This window comes from Leuresthes tenuis, unplaced genomic scaffold (assembly GCF_036924035.1).
Source record: "Leuresthes tenuis unplaced genomic scaffold, fLeuTen1.0.hap1 SCAF_17, whole genome shotgun sequence".
In the NCBI taxonomy this organism is placed as follows: domain Eukaryota; kingdom Metazoa; phylum Chordata; class Actinopteri; order Atheriniformes; family Atherinopsidae; genus Leuresthes; species Leuresthes tenuis.
The window spans coordinates 17,756,573-17,771,522 of record NW_027325371.1 but is presented as its reverse complement, the minus strand read 5'-3'; the positions used below and the strand labels follow the sequence as shown (position 1 = coordinate 17,771,522).

At 43.7% G+C, this 14,950-nt stretch overlaps 1 protein-coding gene across 1 annotated transcript in view; it reads right to left on the bottom strand.

The window, feature by feature from the left end:
- Positions 1-14,950, bottom strand: part of llgl1 (LLGL scribble cell polarity complex component 1) — a 26,877-nt gene extending 11,927 nt beyond the window's left edge. The window contains exons 1-5 of the mRNA XM_072368142.1: positions 14,632-14,950; positions 12,616-12,713; positions 2,045-2,126; positions 1,774-1,934; positions 1,471-1,617 (exon numbers count right to left, since the gene is read on the bottom strand). Of these exons, the coding sequence (XP_072224243.1) occupies positions 1,471-1,617; positions 1,774-1,934; positions 2,045-2,126; positions 12,616-12,713; positions 14,632-14,712 (569 nt within the window). The 5' untranslated portion in view covers positions 14,713-14,950. The remainder of the gene's footprint in view (positions 1-1,470; positions 1,618-1,773; positions 1,935-2,044; positions 2,127-12,615; positions 12,714-14,631) is intronic.

The following is a 14,950-nucleotide window of genomic DNA, read 5'->3' as shown; positions in this document are numbered from 1 at the left end:
CATTCCTCTGAGGCAGCAGAGGAATGTAGAGCAGGACACACCCTCGAGATGTCGGAGGATTCCCTCGGCCAAGGACAGGGAAAACAGAGAGAGGAGATAGAAGAAGAGAAAGCACGGAGGGAGAAAACAAAAAGAGACAAACGAGGGGGTTTCTGGACTCTTTGGTGCGGATGAAGTGGAAACATCTCTCTGTTTCACGCAGAAAAACGCCAGCCTGGCTGCTGTTCACCAAGGAAGATCCTCTCCGGAACCAAAGAGGCAGAAACATTCCCAACAAAGCATTCCATTGTCTCCATCTTTGTTCACAAGTATTTTTAGGGAATCCAGCATCCTGCTCGAGTCCCGGTGATGATCCTGTTTGTGTGTGCGCACGTGTGTGTGTGTGTGTGTGTGTGTGTGTGTGTGTCCCTCTGCATGTGCACGTTGGATATTCAGCTGAAACACTTCCCCGACCGGAACACCGCGCTTTGGCAGCCGGCACAAAGCGTCACTGTCTAAAACCTCCCCTCCTTCTCTCACACACACACCCCCACACACAACCACACACACACACACCCACACACACCTTATCAGGGCCTTCATTACGCCTCAGCTCTGCTCACTTTCCTAAACAAGCCTGGTTAATGAGGGACAGCTCCAGCATCACATATACAGAAACTGACTCTGATGGGTATAAAAACATATGTGTCACACAGATTGGTTTCCCATCATCCAGTGTCGTATACAGCTCTTTGACCACAATACATTTATATTGTTTAGCTAACTATCGTTTTCCTAAGTCCCCTCACAGATCGTTTCAGTTCACTGAAGAGTTCTCATCATCACTGCGCACCACCCCACATTGCGGCTGAGTTAATCCTCTCCATCGGGAACTTCTCTGACTTCAGAGGACATTTCTGTTTATGACTGGCAACAAAAAGAAGATGACTGAAGAGTTTTTTTCAAAGAGTTCACAGAAAGTGAGACTGTCAACAGAATTATTAAGTCACTACCAAAAATGAGCTGAAAATCGACAAACCCCGGATCTTCGCCATCTCAGTTGCAATTTGACCGATAACCACTTATCTTATTCCCACCCTGAAGACTTGCATCATTGAGCACAATGTGACCTCAGAGAATCTCATCTGACCCTGAACCTCCTGAACCTCCTGAACCTTAGGCGCCTGCTGCTGCTGCGAGAGTCAACAAGAATACTTGTTTCTGCAGGTGTGTGTGTGTGTGTGTGTGTGTGCATGAGCCTGCTCAGCAGGACCAGACTGAGTTTAACAGAGAGCATATTATAAAGAAGAGAAGAAGTCAGCCAAAGAGAATAAAACTGATACAAACTAAATAAGATAAACAGTGATTTATCACATTTTGAAATACTGCCATAGAAAGAATATGATGCAATATTTAAATGGGATCTTTTTAAATGCTTTCTCTATTGGCTGATCCGTATTTCATGTGAAGTCATTCATGTGACCGCCTCACCTTTGCGTCACCTGATCCTGGAGCAGCGTCTGGTTCTCCCTCAGCGAGAGGCGGGGCAATTCCAGGAAGTACACGCCTCCTCCTTCTGTTCCCAAACATAGCAGGTCACAGGACTTTAGCAAGAGGAGGACAGTCACGTGGGTGGCACTGTGAGGAAAAAGCGATGATGGCGTAAGTCTGAGACGGCAGATTTTGTTTCCTTCGGCGAATTGTGCCTTCTGATTGAAATCAAAGTGTGTTAGAGGTTCGGAAGTGATGGAGCAAAAGTTTTTCATTTTCCACTGGTTAAATCATCTCAGGTACCTGCAGCTCTCAATGCCAGGTCTTCCTGGAAGACTGTAATGGTCCACTTCTTGGAGAGAGACCACACCCTCTTTCTTGGCCCTTCCCACCTCTCTTGGAGGCCCGGCGACCAGTTCCCACAGATGAATCGTGTTGTCATCCAGCAGTGACAGAAGACGACCCTGAGAGCAAAACAGACACCACAAGTCCCACATTTCTGTCTGGATCCAGTTCTGGCCTTAAGCTGCAGCAGGTGCTGTCATTTTCACACTCAAGAGAAAAATGGCCTCACCTGACCGGGCAGGAAGTGGATCTGTGTGACAGCAGTGGTGTCTTTGTGTAGTCCCGTGAACTCCACCCCAGGGGCCCCGTAGCTGGAAGGCTCCGGTCAAGGAAATCCACAGCTCAAACATGGGAGTTTTTATAGTTTTAAAAGAATTTACAAATTCAAGTCGATTTTAGGTAAGAAAGAGACACATTTGTGGGATTCAAATAGCCTTTTTTCAGTAAGGAAGCAACATTTGGACACAATCAGCATTCTAATTAAGAACACTGTTAATTTGACTAAATCACCAATGTCCCATATCAGCTGCTGCAAAACAGCCGTCCTCATTAACCCGCCGCTGTTCTTCTTTGATAATTCAAACATGTCAAACAGAGGTGCCTCAGCCCCGCATCAGCGTGTGCGAACACATAAAGCAAGTGTCGCAGCACCAGCTGAGAGATGGTTAGAGTGGCGTTATTTGGCTTGCTCCAACACACATAGCCAGTTTTGCCTTCATTATTACCTCCCTTGCCAACTAAGAGCCAAATCAGCTGCAAAACAACTTTGACGCCCCCCACCGTGCTTGGTGATTAGGTTTAGATTAGCTGTGTCAGGGGTCATTTTCTGCAGGTCCAAACATTATGGATATACAAAGCAAGCAAAGCTTGCAGTTAACTCATGACATTTAGTAAAACAACACTGATTTGTTGTGATGGTGACTGCATCCACCTCTCTCATACATCTATAGTGTAACCTATTATCATAATATAGATTCATATGCAACACCTAAGTACTTAAGTGTAAATCATCCAACTTTACGTAGTTGTGTATTTATTTTATTTTTTTGTAAAGCGTCTTTGAGAGCTTTAAAAGCGCTGTACAAATAAAATGCATTATTATTATTATTATTATTATTATATAATTCATATGATCAGTATATAGATATAAACAATATCCGTACACATTAATCCAAAAGACTGCCTTGGACAGGTTCAACGATTTGTGAATGATTATTCTCTGCATTACAGTCAAATCCTTTCCTTTTACCTCTCATGGCTGGACATCGTCGCAGCACAAAACGAGGCCCGGGACATTAACAATAGATCAGAGTTATTTGACATCATCTAAAATTGTCATAACCATCTTCATTCACCTGTATGAAAACAGCTAGCAGAAAAGGCACAGAGTTGACTGGTTGTTAAGAGCTTACACCCTTTTAATGACACCACCTTGGCGCTCCTCTGTCTTCTGTTGTGTTACAAAAGTCTAAGGATGAAACCCACCCCCCCACCCATATTCCTGACTTAATTTCCAAAGCAATTAAATTAAAAAATAAATCACTCGTCACATCCTATGATGTACGAGTGCACTGGTACTGCAGTACATCTTGGTTAAGACGTGCCTAAGTTTGTGAGCTCATACAAGTTTAATGAATATCAGTTGTCTAATATCCCAGGATAGTTTAAAAGCCCACAATGTATAACCCAAATTGGAAAGTGTTGTCAGATTATGTAAACAGCATGATTAAATATTAACAAGACACCACACAGGGACGTGTGCAGACACACAGACACAGGCATGCAAACTCTTGGTTTTAAATGGAAACTAAATAAAATTAAACTGGGTGGACAGAGTGTTAGACATCTGAGCTGTAAACTAGAAGACACATACTGTTTAGATGTAATAGTAGAGGAGAAATTAGAGCTCTATAACAAAGCTCATAGCAATTACCAACACCAGATGACGCAGATGCCAAAAAACGACCACAGTGTACATGTTGCAAGTGTGTAATCAACATCAGTCCGCACACTGCTGCCTTTGTTAGCTCGGAAAATGAAGCAGAGTTGATAAAATAAAGACTACTCTCAACAACTGCGTTGCCATGTACGCAACTGTGCTAAATTGGGCTAACTTGTGTTGAATTAACACACATCCACAGGAAAGCTACACACTTCTACACGTGTGTGTGTGTGTGAGGAGCACTGACACACTTAAACACACTGCTTATATAAGCCTGTAGGAATATGGATTAAAAATGCAGCAAAATAAAGAGGACACCTGGGGAGTTCTCATGTTTGTGCCATATACTGAGCTGGTTTTTAGCAATCCATCATTTCAATATTTGTTTTTTGCATTTTATTTGAGTATTTCTCTGTACTTTCCTTGGATTTCCATGGATCTCGCCATTTTAACATCCATTTCCCTATTTTTCATCCTCTCCAACCTTCCATTATGGCATTACAGACCTTAACTAAAATCACCATCCCCCAGTGTTTTCATCTTCACTTTCCACTATATTTTTTCTTTTTTTTATTCACAAATCGGAGAAAGAAGGCCCCACAAGGGTCTAGTGGAGAAAACCCCAGCATCTCCTTGCCAACTCTTCTTCTCCTTATACCTTTTCCACCTCCTCTCCTCCATGATTGTGAGGAGGTGGAGGGGTGTTCCACACTTTCCTTTCATCTCCAAATTTAAATCCCTCCCGATTCACCCCCTCCCAGCGCTGATGAGAGGCCAAGCTGAGTGTTATACTGGCATTCCTGAGTGTTGTCACTTCCTGTCCCCAGGTTTTATTCACTCAAATAACACATGCCTCCGACAGCTGGAAGTTGAGGTGTGAGAGGAACATTGGTTTATGGTCCATGCCGGCCCAATGAGAGGCAGGAAAACAAAGCTTTGAACTGAATTAAACAAATTACGATCGAGTCTCAATGAGGAATATTTCCCCATTCTGAGAAATATTGTTAAAATGCTTTGTTTTAGCAAACGAAACAGCAGAAAGCTTTATATCTTGGCTATGCACTCTAAGCAAGCCATAAAACAAGCGTTTTCATTTTTATTGAGTATGGCATTATTGAACAAAGAGTAAAACTACAAAACGTGTCGAATGGTTGCATTACAATAACATGCAACTTGCAGAACGGTGAGACAACTCTGCAGAAAGCTAGGAGCGAGTACAGAGACTGGCAAACAAAATAATTCATATTGCTTCAAAGGTGAACGCAAGAAACCTGAAAAATCACAGCTGTGTAATGAAGATCAGAGGCCCTGAAAGCAGACGGGCAGCTGTGGTCTGTGTGTATATCCCAGCTATGTAATGATGACCACAGCTCTTTCATCATACACACACTGGAGTCCACACACAGCTAAGATGGCTAAAAAAGCTGTCAGCGCACAGAGCAAAAAAGACCACTAATAACTATTTAGGCCCGTGTCAGAGCCTTGACTTTTAACCGGCCTGTTGGACCTCTGACCTGAACCGGGCCAGAGTATCTCCAATTTCAAACTGTGTCATTCCACGCAGCCCCAAATAAAAATGTCCTCCAGTGAGGAGAACAATTGTCAAGTCAAAGAGTTTTTAATGCCATTGACAGAAACCTAAAAACTCTGCTGTAGCAATGGTGTGTCAGAGAACAGCTGGTAGCGGGATTCCCAGTGATGATGTCATCACCTCCTCACAAGGGACGGCTGTAGATGAGATCCATGTTGCTCTAATACTTCATGAAAGAATTAATCACGAATTAAGCCCCCTTCCCCCTAAAGGTTTTGCTCATTGGTTTGTATTTCAGGTCATTAGTAGTTAAGGGATGATGTTAAGTGTCACTCTCGCCAGCCACTAGAATGATTTTACAGCCAAGCCAAATTACTTTCTAAAGTTGTGTAAAACTTGTATAAGATGATACATAAAAGCATCTAGAAAAAAAACAAAGGAATCAGCATGGCTTACTTAACCAGTCTGCTATTCAACAGGCTGCTCGGAGATTTAACAGTGCTGATCTGCATGTTCTGTGTGTGACGTGGAAAGAATTGCAGCGCAGCTCACCAGAGGACCCTGAAACGCAGACAATGGGGGCCTACAGTAACTCATATTCACTGAATCACTGTCTCTTCCTCTCACACACAAACCCGCACACACACAAGCGCAATTGCCCGGTGATGCAGAGAGAGAGAGCGTTAGCGAGGATAAAGCGATTTCACGGTCTGAATACAGACAAACAGAAGGCATTGTCCTCCATTCGGACACGCAGCCAACACACCCTCAAACAAACGCAGAAATGCAACAGAAGATTGGGAAGGACAGGAAGGAAGAACGAGCTGTGGACCTTAGAGTCAATGTGCAAGTTGGCCACACAGAAAGGCAAAAATATAAAAAAATTTTAAATAAGAATCAGAACCAGATATCAATACAGTTAAAGTGGTTTGGTCACATTTTCTCAATCCCCCTCTCCCCAAACACAACGCAGTGACGAACTCGTCAGATCTTTGGAAAAGGCAATCAAACAAGACAAGCCAAACAACTCCACCCACCCACTAGAGAAACAATCCCACCTCATTTGCATCCTATCCCTCAGATTTCGAGCCTCTCCACTTCCCTGCAACCCACAGTGCACACTCTGCTCTGTAACACCAACGCAGTCGAAAATTAAATGAAAGAACGCTACACATAACACTACAAGAATAGAATAAGATTCATCAAAAAAACATTCCCAAACGCAATGATTCTGGCAAATGTGAAATGAGCAACACCGAGTCATTTCCCACTACCGGTCGAGTCTGTAGTCAAAGTATCATTTTCAGTCACAAAGGATGAGAATTTCGGAAAAATGTGTCAACTGATTTAGAAGTATGACTGTTACTCAGAGCTGAACTCTGTGATGACCAGGAGATGAAACCAACTTCCCTTTTGTCAAACCTTCAAGTGTCAAATGTAAACTACATCTGGATTTTTGCAAGTTTCACCAACAACTTCATATGAAAGTTAGAACAAGTATGTCCAGTAAGTTTTTTTTATCTTTTTTTTTAAAGTGACACTTTGTAGCTTTTAGCAAAACCACTTCCTGTGCAAAAGTTAGCACGCTAACAAGATGGAAGACGTGGTCAAGAGGGGGATTTGTTGGCAAAAAGTAGAGTTCTTGCAAATAAAAAGTGCAAATAACTCAGTTTTCTTCCATTGTGTAATTTTCACATTCAAAATTCAGACACGAAATAAAGGGCTGGATAGTAAATGTATAGTAGCGGGGGAATGATGGGAGGGAATCACGTTGGACAGATTCTTAGCATTTAGCTTAAACTAATGTGACTGCATTTAGCATTTAATTTTATGCTAGCAGTTGATAATCGACTGCACGCACCAAAACTGATATCACAATGTAACTTGTTTTTCATTAAATGCCAGGCAATGGCTTGGTGCTGCTGCCATTTGAACTATTATTGATTATGATGACTATCTACATAAACACCTGTGCCAGATCTCTTAAGACGCTGGACGGTGTTTATCAGGGAGGGTGGAGCAAGCTGGGGGTGTTTGGAGTATTTGTAACCTAAAAAAAACAAAAAAACAAACTTGCAAGCAAGTTCGTCTCTACATGCATCTGAAAAACAAAAAAAAACAAACAAAAAAAAACATTCAAACCCAAGAGGGTACAACCAATGTAAATTGCATAAAAACATTAAAAACTAGCTAAAAGTAAAGCAGGTAAGTACACAGAAATATAAGCCTAACAACTAATATTCAACTTGTTGACGCTAACTGTCCCATTGGCAGATAGGATCGCATTGACTGATGGTTGATATTTATCTGATGTTTCCTCTAATTTTCTCTGTAGTGACACCTACTGTTTAGGAGGAAGATTACAGTGAGAACTGCACACCTCATGCGCAGGTACAAACAGTAAAGCACTGAGCGAATGACACGATTCGCTTGCTCAGTAACCAATGAGACGAGCATGATAGCTTAACAGTTCACTGCAGTCAAGCTGATTTGTAAAATTGTTAGTTTGAAGAAGCCTTTGACAACATGTAATAGAACTTTACATTGATAGGCATTTTCTTTGCAGTGAAGCTGGCACAGGTATGATTGATTGTATCTTTGGAATTTCAAAATGTTATTTGGAAAATCACCAATTAAATAACATGCTAAAAACTACCATTACGGTCCACATTTTCTTTTCCCTTCCTATCTCGGTCACCTATCTCTATTCTTTCAACGCTGCTTCAAGACAAATTTGATTTGTCAGTTCAGATAAATGTTTACTTTTTCATGCCTCAACTCCTCCATTCAAGAGCCCATCCACTGGGTCCAACTTGGTGAGACCGCAAACCCCTTTATCCCAACAAACAGACCCTTCCAACTAGTTGCCAAGTGCGTGTGCGTGTGTCCATTCATCTACGAGGTTGTGGGGGTTAGGAGGCCGGCGCAGACCAAATACAGGAACCATGAGTGTGAATGAGAATAGGAAAGAGTCTAAGAGAAATGGGAGGGGGGTGTTTAAAGGTTCTATTCAGGAATATCACTAAGGGGTGTGTTATAGAGAGGGGACCAAGTGACAGAAACATAAAAATAAAACAACAAGAGAATGATATAAGCACAAATAAAGAGCAAAAGAGAAAGATTTTACATGACAAAGTGAGTGACATCAGTGAGGGGAGGGTGAACTCCGCACCACATTCAGTATGTCCACATAGTAAACTGGTCAAAGTTGAGATGACTGGACAAATCTGTGGGCTTTCTGAGGAATTGGTCGACTTTGCATTAATTGTCACACAACAAAATCCTAGAGAGATCGACACTGATGAGCTGGTTGTTTTTTTTTAGTATCCACTTTCTGGTAATAACTTTAGTCCATCTTTTAACAATTCAACCATATTTTAGCATAACAATTTAAACTGCGCTGTTAAGGTTACTGTGCAAAGCATTTACACAACAGACTAATAATAAAATATCAAGAACTATGCCTTTGTTAGAGAAGAATCAGCTGGAAAAAAACTGTTTGATTTATGCTACTTTAAAATGAGCGATTTACATTTAGAAATGCTGATCTGAAAGGGGAAATGGACGCGAGGGGCATTCAGTTGGCTTCAGTCTGTAACTTTGCCACAAGATGGCACTAAATACTCTACACCATACTCCTGTATTGCATTAGTTTTAATAGGCTAATCTGACTCGCTACATATCAAAAGCTGAAAACTGGTGAAGGCCCATGGGCCGCCTCTTAAGGAGTTTAAACATTTCTATGGTCCGACACACTATGCTAAAACAGAAGAAACTAAGACACTGGATAGAAGATTTCCATTTCTTTCCAATCACCGTTAGTCTGCTGCGTGACTCATTGTTTGAAAGCACACATTGCTCTACAAGGTCCAAAATCAATACACTTTGACATAAGCAAAATGTGAAGACCACAGTAAAAACGGTTAATTATTGAAAAAATATCCAGAGAATTTTCAAATATAAATACAACAAAGTTACAAGTTAAAGAGCTACTCATTCCATCATTTGCATCTAGTTAAGAGGCATAAGTTGACATTCAATCATTTAGACCACAACAGTGGAATAATGACATGTGTGTGAACAACAGGATGTCAGACAGACAGAGAGAGAGGGAGCTGTCAGCTGGATTAGACTGAAAAACACCCAGATCAAAGCTCTGCTGCAGGTGTGTGAACATTAGTTCCTCCTCTCACTGCTGGATGGCCGAAACTGCAGCTTCAATGGTCGCCGGTTTCCTGTGTGATTCAGCAAGAACTGGATTATCCAGATAAAAATCAGAGCGCACAGGAAGCACAAGCGCTACTTTAATATTACAGGCAGCATTTTCCCTGGTGCATTTTTAACACCAAACTGGTGTCTGATGTGCTGAGCCGCAGAGTTTTGAAATCCTCCAGGCTGCGAGCACTTCTCGTCCCGGGCAACTGCACTGGTCGTCTTGGAAACCATTTCAAAAGCTCCCTTTATTAAGACTAGACTCAGCAACAAAGCTCTTACTCACTCAATCTACACAAGCGTCCACGCACGCACACACTCACACAGGGAGGTTAACCCAGGGCAGTGCAACATGCATTCCAGGACAGGAGACAGACTCCTCAAGATCTCCCCTCCACCCCCACACGCGATTTCTGTCCACACACACACACACACACACACACACACACAAGAAGAACAAAACAAAACCAACACCACATTGTCCCCTTCCCTCTGCTGAGCCCCAGTCTGTGGTCGAAGCAGAAACTCTCAGAGTGTAATATGACTCTGCCTTTATAAACATACCGAGAAGGAGAGAAGGAGAAAAGGACAGAGCGAGCGAGCGAGAAACTCCAACAAGACGCTGAAAGAGAACACATGTGAACAAGAGGAGAGGAGGGGATGTTCTCCATGCCAAGATGGAGAACTGAAGTTCACACTAAACAAGTACCGCAGATTTTGCAACTTTCCACTCCTACTTCGTAACAGACTCAATAAAGTTTCTGGTCCGATTATCCAACACACTCCACAGACCGCTCAGACATCAGCGAGGGAGAGCCGAACCGCACATCTGGCACTGAAAGGATGGAAGTGTGGACTGCACCAGTAGATAGGCTGGCAATCACGTTCAGGGTCAAACCAAAGTCAGGGAGCCTGTCAGATTATCGGGGGGGGTGTCGGCAAAAAGAAACTTTTCAACTGGCACCGAATTATCAACGTTTGTCATATATTGTTCAAAACAAGTCCAAAAGCCCAAAAAGAAAACCAATCAAGCTTTAACTCATCTGACAATCATTTCTCATCAGTGAAATCTGTGTAATCTTCTTCTTTAACCTTTGAGTGGCTCGTGTTTGCCTCCGGACCATTTTGGAGGTCCTGAGAAGCAGGTTGGGTACCGCAGCTCGGACAATTAAAACAACAAACGGGCGTGGACTAATCCCTCTTTCTGCAGCTCAGGCCACGCCATATCTGCAGTTTTCTCTTCACCTGAAAGCTCTCTAAACATGAAGGCTTTCACAAAGCGTGCACGCTCTGCCACCAGGCCCGAGAGTACGGATACAACTAAATAAATTAACTTTCATGTTAAATGCTTTTTGCAATTCCAACAGCAGCTTAGACCTTGTAGGCTGCCAAGTGAGTTTTGCGGTGTACAAGGAGAATTTATAGTACATGTAGTGAGTTATTTCCCCTCCCCATCTCTCTCTTTCACACTCCCTTGTCTTCGCTGCCTCTGTTTATCTCCCATCTCTTCCCGCCTTCATTTCTCCCTCTATCTGTCTCTCTCTGGGGTGCAACCGCCTGGTACCGCCAGTCTCCGTCTCTTAAAGCCACGTCTCAAAGAGTTGATTCTCCGGCCTCGTGCATCTGCGATAATGTGTACATACTGACCACATATCAACACACAGTCACCATGAACACGAACTGGGGTCCGTTTCTGGTGATAAATCGCATTACCCGCTTTCTGCTGCTGGTCAAGCGCTCGCCCCTGAAACGCGTGAGACAAACTGGACGCACTTGAGCCTTCCAGTGCCGGGGCCGAACACCTTTAACGCAGGTTCGTTTTCTGAGGACCTGCTAAGCTCACTTGTTTAAATCAGTGAGCAAAAACTCTGAGCAAATCCGCCCACGACAACAGAGCTACTCGCGTTAGTTGGGTTGGCCGCCGCAAAGATGGAAGCCATCAAACAAATCACCGAGCTGCCTCGCGCGGACAATGCATGAGCCTCAGAGTTGCTGGAATTTCTGACACAACTGACGCTCTGAGCCAAATTATAGTTTTGTTGCAATGCATCTCCCGGGCCAAACCCCGCACATTCATTTCTATTACAGCTTCCCTCCGTGTTCTAACTGAATCCAGCAAGGCTTCTGCCAGAGTTAGAAATGAAGATCCCCGCTGACCGCACACCGAGAAATGCATTTATGGTATTCTGAGCCTGCGAGGCGGAACATCATCCACTTAGTAGTGCTTAAATTATGTTGTAATGGTGTTTGTTTTTCAATTTAGTGGCACGGGCAAGGAGCAATGCAACCGTATCACTGATAGTAAACAAACCCCATTCTTATTATATTTTCTAACCCACTTGCACTGCAAAACTAAAGGTTTGAAAAGGGCAGTCTGGGTGATCTTAGACGTTTGGCTGGTGTGGCAAAAACTTTTCTGTAAACTAGAGGAGTAATGGCCACAGCTCTAAAAGGAAAATCCAGTAAAATGAATAACTAACGGCTCAACAATGTGGGTTTGGTAGGGAGTGACAGGACAGTCCTCTTCACTTCACCTCAGTGGTGTACACAGTGCGACGTCCCACAGAGACGCTCAGCCGGACTCGTATTATATAAACAGCTCCTCTGCAATCACAACTGATCAGGATTTCCGTGATGCTCACAGAACACTTAGAGCGGCGTCAACAGCGCTGCCACAAATACAGACTAAACTTAAAGCGTACTTTTTTTCTTTTTTCTTTTAAATGTTCCCATTCTACAACCCTCACAATACAAAGAACGATGGGCCCAACAACACAAACTCAAAAGTGTGACAGATGTACGAAAACACCGCAAAACTGCTGCAGAAGACAGCACTGGAGCTGCATTGCAGAGCTGATGTAGAGATAAAAGAGGGGCCCTTCAAAAGATGCAAACTGACAGCAGAGGAAGGAAAACGGTTTCTTTTTTTCCCTTCCGTTTTAAGACTCTCGCTGCAGAGAATACACCTTAAAAATGCAGTTTGTTCAATACAAACATCTTATTTCTCATGTCTGTGGGTCTTGCTGACTGGTATTCGTATGATTTCTAACCAGCTGAGGCCGATTCCACCCCTGAAGCAAATTCTACCCGATAGCTCACCGGTGATGAAGGATACATTTTAATGGCACCTGACTTTGTGCCGATGGCCATCAGCTGCAGCTTGGGGTCAAAGGCCAGAGCACTGGGCTGATGAGGGAATCCATGCTCCACAGTCTGTGAGAAAGAGGACAGAGATCAGGAGCGGGAAAGACGAAACAGTAGGGAGATGAACAGAAAACACAACAAATGAGACAGGCTGAAACATCCGATTCGTTTCACAGGTATGCTTCGCTGTCTGCGAGCACGCGGGCCTGCTTCGGCCTGTCAGACGCCGCAATCAGCGAGGCGTCTAAAAGGGAGGACTCCCTTAATAAAGTCAGAGGAGCGTTCTTAAAAAGCGCTGAAAAGCAGCAACACCACTTTATTGCAATTCTTTGTGGGCCTTGTTAAAAGGGATTAACATAAATTCACAGCTTTTTCTCTCCCGCCCATGTCAGGAGACGGGAGGCAGCTGGGAAAAGCAATCCCAGAAACCACGCGGAGGGGCGCGTAAAACTGTCTAAGACCAGTCTCTGACCCAAAACTACAGACTGGTTCTTCAGCTTGGAGCTCAGATATGAGAGAAAAGTGCCAGCGTGGTTACACACACATCAAAGTAAGCCTCCTGTGGACAGACCACCCTTGTGACAGTTACGGCAGCTGGTGCTAAACAGTGTTTTTTCAAAAGTGTGTGTGTGTTGTTTCAGCAGAACAAACACATGAGGGACTTTAAACACAGGTTTGTGCGAGTTCACACTGCACAAAAACTGGTTCAGAGTTCCTTTTACACAGGATAAAACTGAAGAAGTCCATGTTCACAGTTCATCACTCGAAATTCTGACCCAAGTTAACAATCCGACAACCAACTGATTCATGTTCATTTCTTTTTGGTGACCTCCTCCGTATTCTCCTCTTTAAATAGTACACAGTGTTATGGAGCGCTGTGAAGTATTGGGACACGGGCCGCACGGCCATCTGAGCAGATACACGCACAACTCTGCATTTAATCAAGTTAATGTCACATCGTCCACTGCGCTCGATAAACTCGAGTCTTTCGACATCAGATGTTTGGACAGACCCGCTATCTGGAACACTCTGGGTGACAGTGTGGAGGCAGCAGCCTCAACCAACACAAGTTCAAGGCCACAGCACAGGAAAACCGGTCTATCTTTGCAATGTTGTCTGTACAAGAGTATGGTACAAAGACCATGTTGGTTCATCTAAAAGATTACAACAGAAATGCCTGATATCAATGCACCACCCTGCCTTGACAAAGGGGGACCTACTTTTAAGGCCAACAGTGGTCAAGGTGAGAACATGCAGCTTCCTGAAAGTGGATCTGAAATTTGTTCAGCCCAGGATATATATATATATATATATATATACACATACACCTGTGAGTGGTAACAAAGGCACAAGAAGCTTTTCTGCAAACTGGTTCACATCCACGTAGATGTGATGAAATCTGACACTCCCAGAAAAACAGTAACAAGATTTTGTCTGTAAACAAGCAGAGCTGTGGCAGCCCCCTGAGAAAAGAAGCTGTCACCGTCTCCATCAATGCATGAAATATGGGTCAATAATTAGTCACAGGAGGCTCAAACTGCTGCAGTGGTCTGCATTTTAACTTAATCTGCTTTATCTGAAATCGTATAATCCCGAATCACTGATTTATGGGCGGTTAATTAAAGTAACAGTGGTCTAACATGTTAGAGAACATGTTTTTTTTTCCCTCATTGTTTTTCGGTTGTTCACTTTGTTTGCAGGCCCGTGAACACGCCGTGAGAGCCTCTGAACACCCCCCTCCCCAAACACTCATCAACAAAGCGCCCCGCACTTAAACCCATCATCAGTAAGCGGCACTTCGCAGCTAATTTGTCTCTCTGACTGGGGCAGAAACTGTAACACAGACAAGCAGCCAGGTTTACTGCTGCAGGGTGCTCTACTTCAAGACCCGCTCCTGTTTCTAGAAGCACTCCTTTAGTTTTTTTTTTTTTTTGTGTGTGGGGGGGTTGCAAGAAAGGGAGGAAGCCCCGTCCCCCCGTTACTTTACCTTGTTGAAGGCGAAGAGCTCCTGTTTTATTTTCTCTCTCTGTGGGTCGGTGCCCTGCCGACGAAACCTAAACTTCATCATCTTCAAGCCGGGTAGACGGGGCAGAAGCTGGTGGGACGGAGAGGGAAAAGCGGAGATAACGAGTCGGAGTTATCGGCGGCAGAGGAGGCGGCTTGGCGCTGGCGGACGATGCTAAGCTAGCTAACGGACTAGCCCATGCAGGCTGAAAGCGGGGCTACAGCTGTAGCTGCTGCGGCGACGGCTCTCCTCTTTCCTCTCCCTTCTGGTGCTGTTTAGGTCGTGGTGGATTTGACCACAG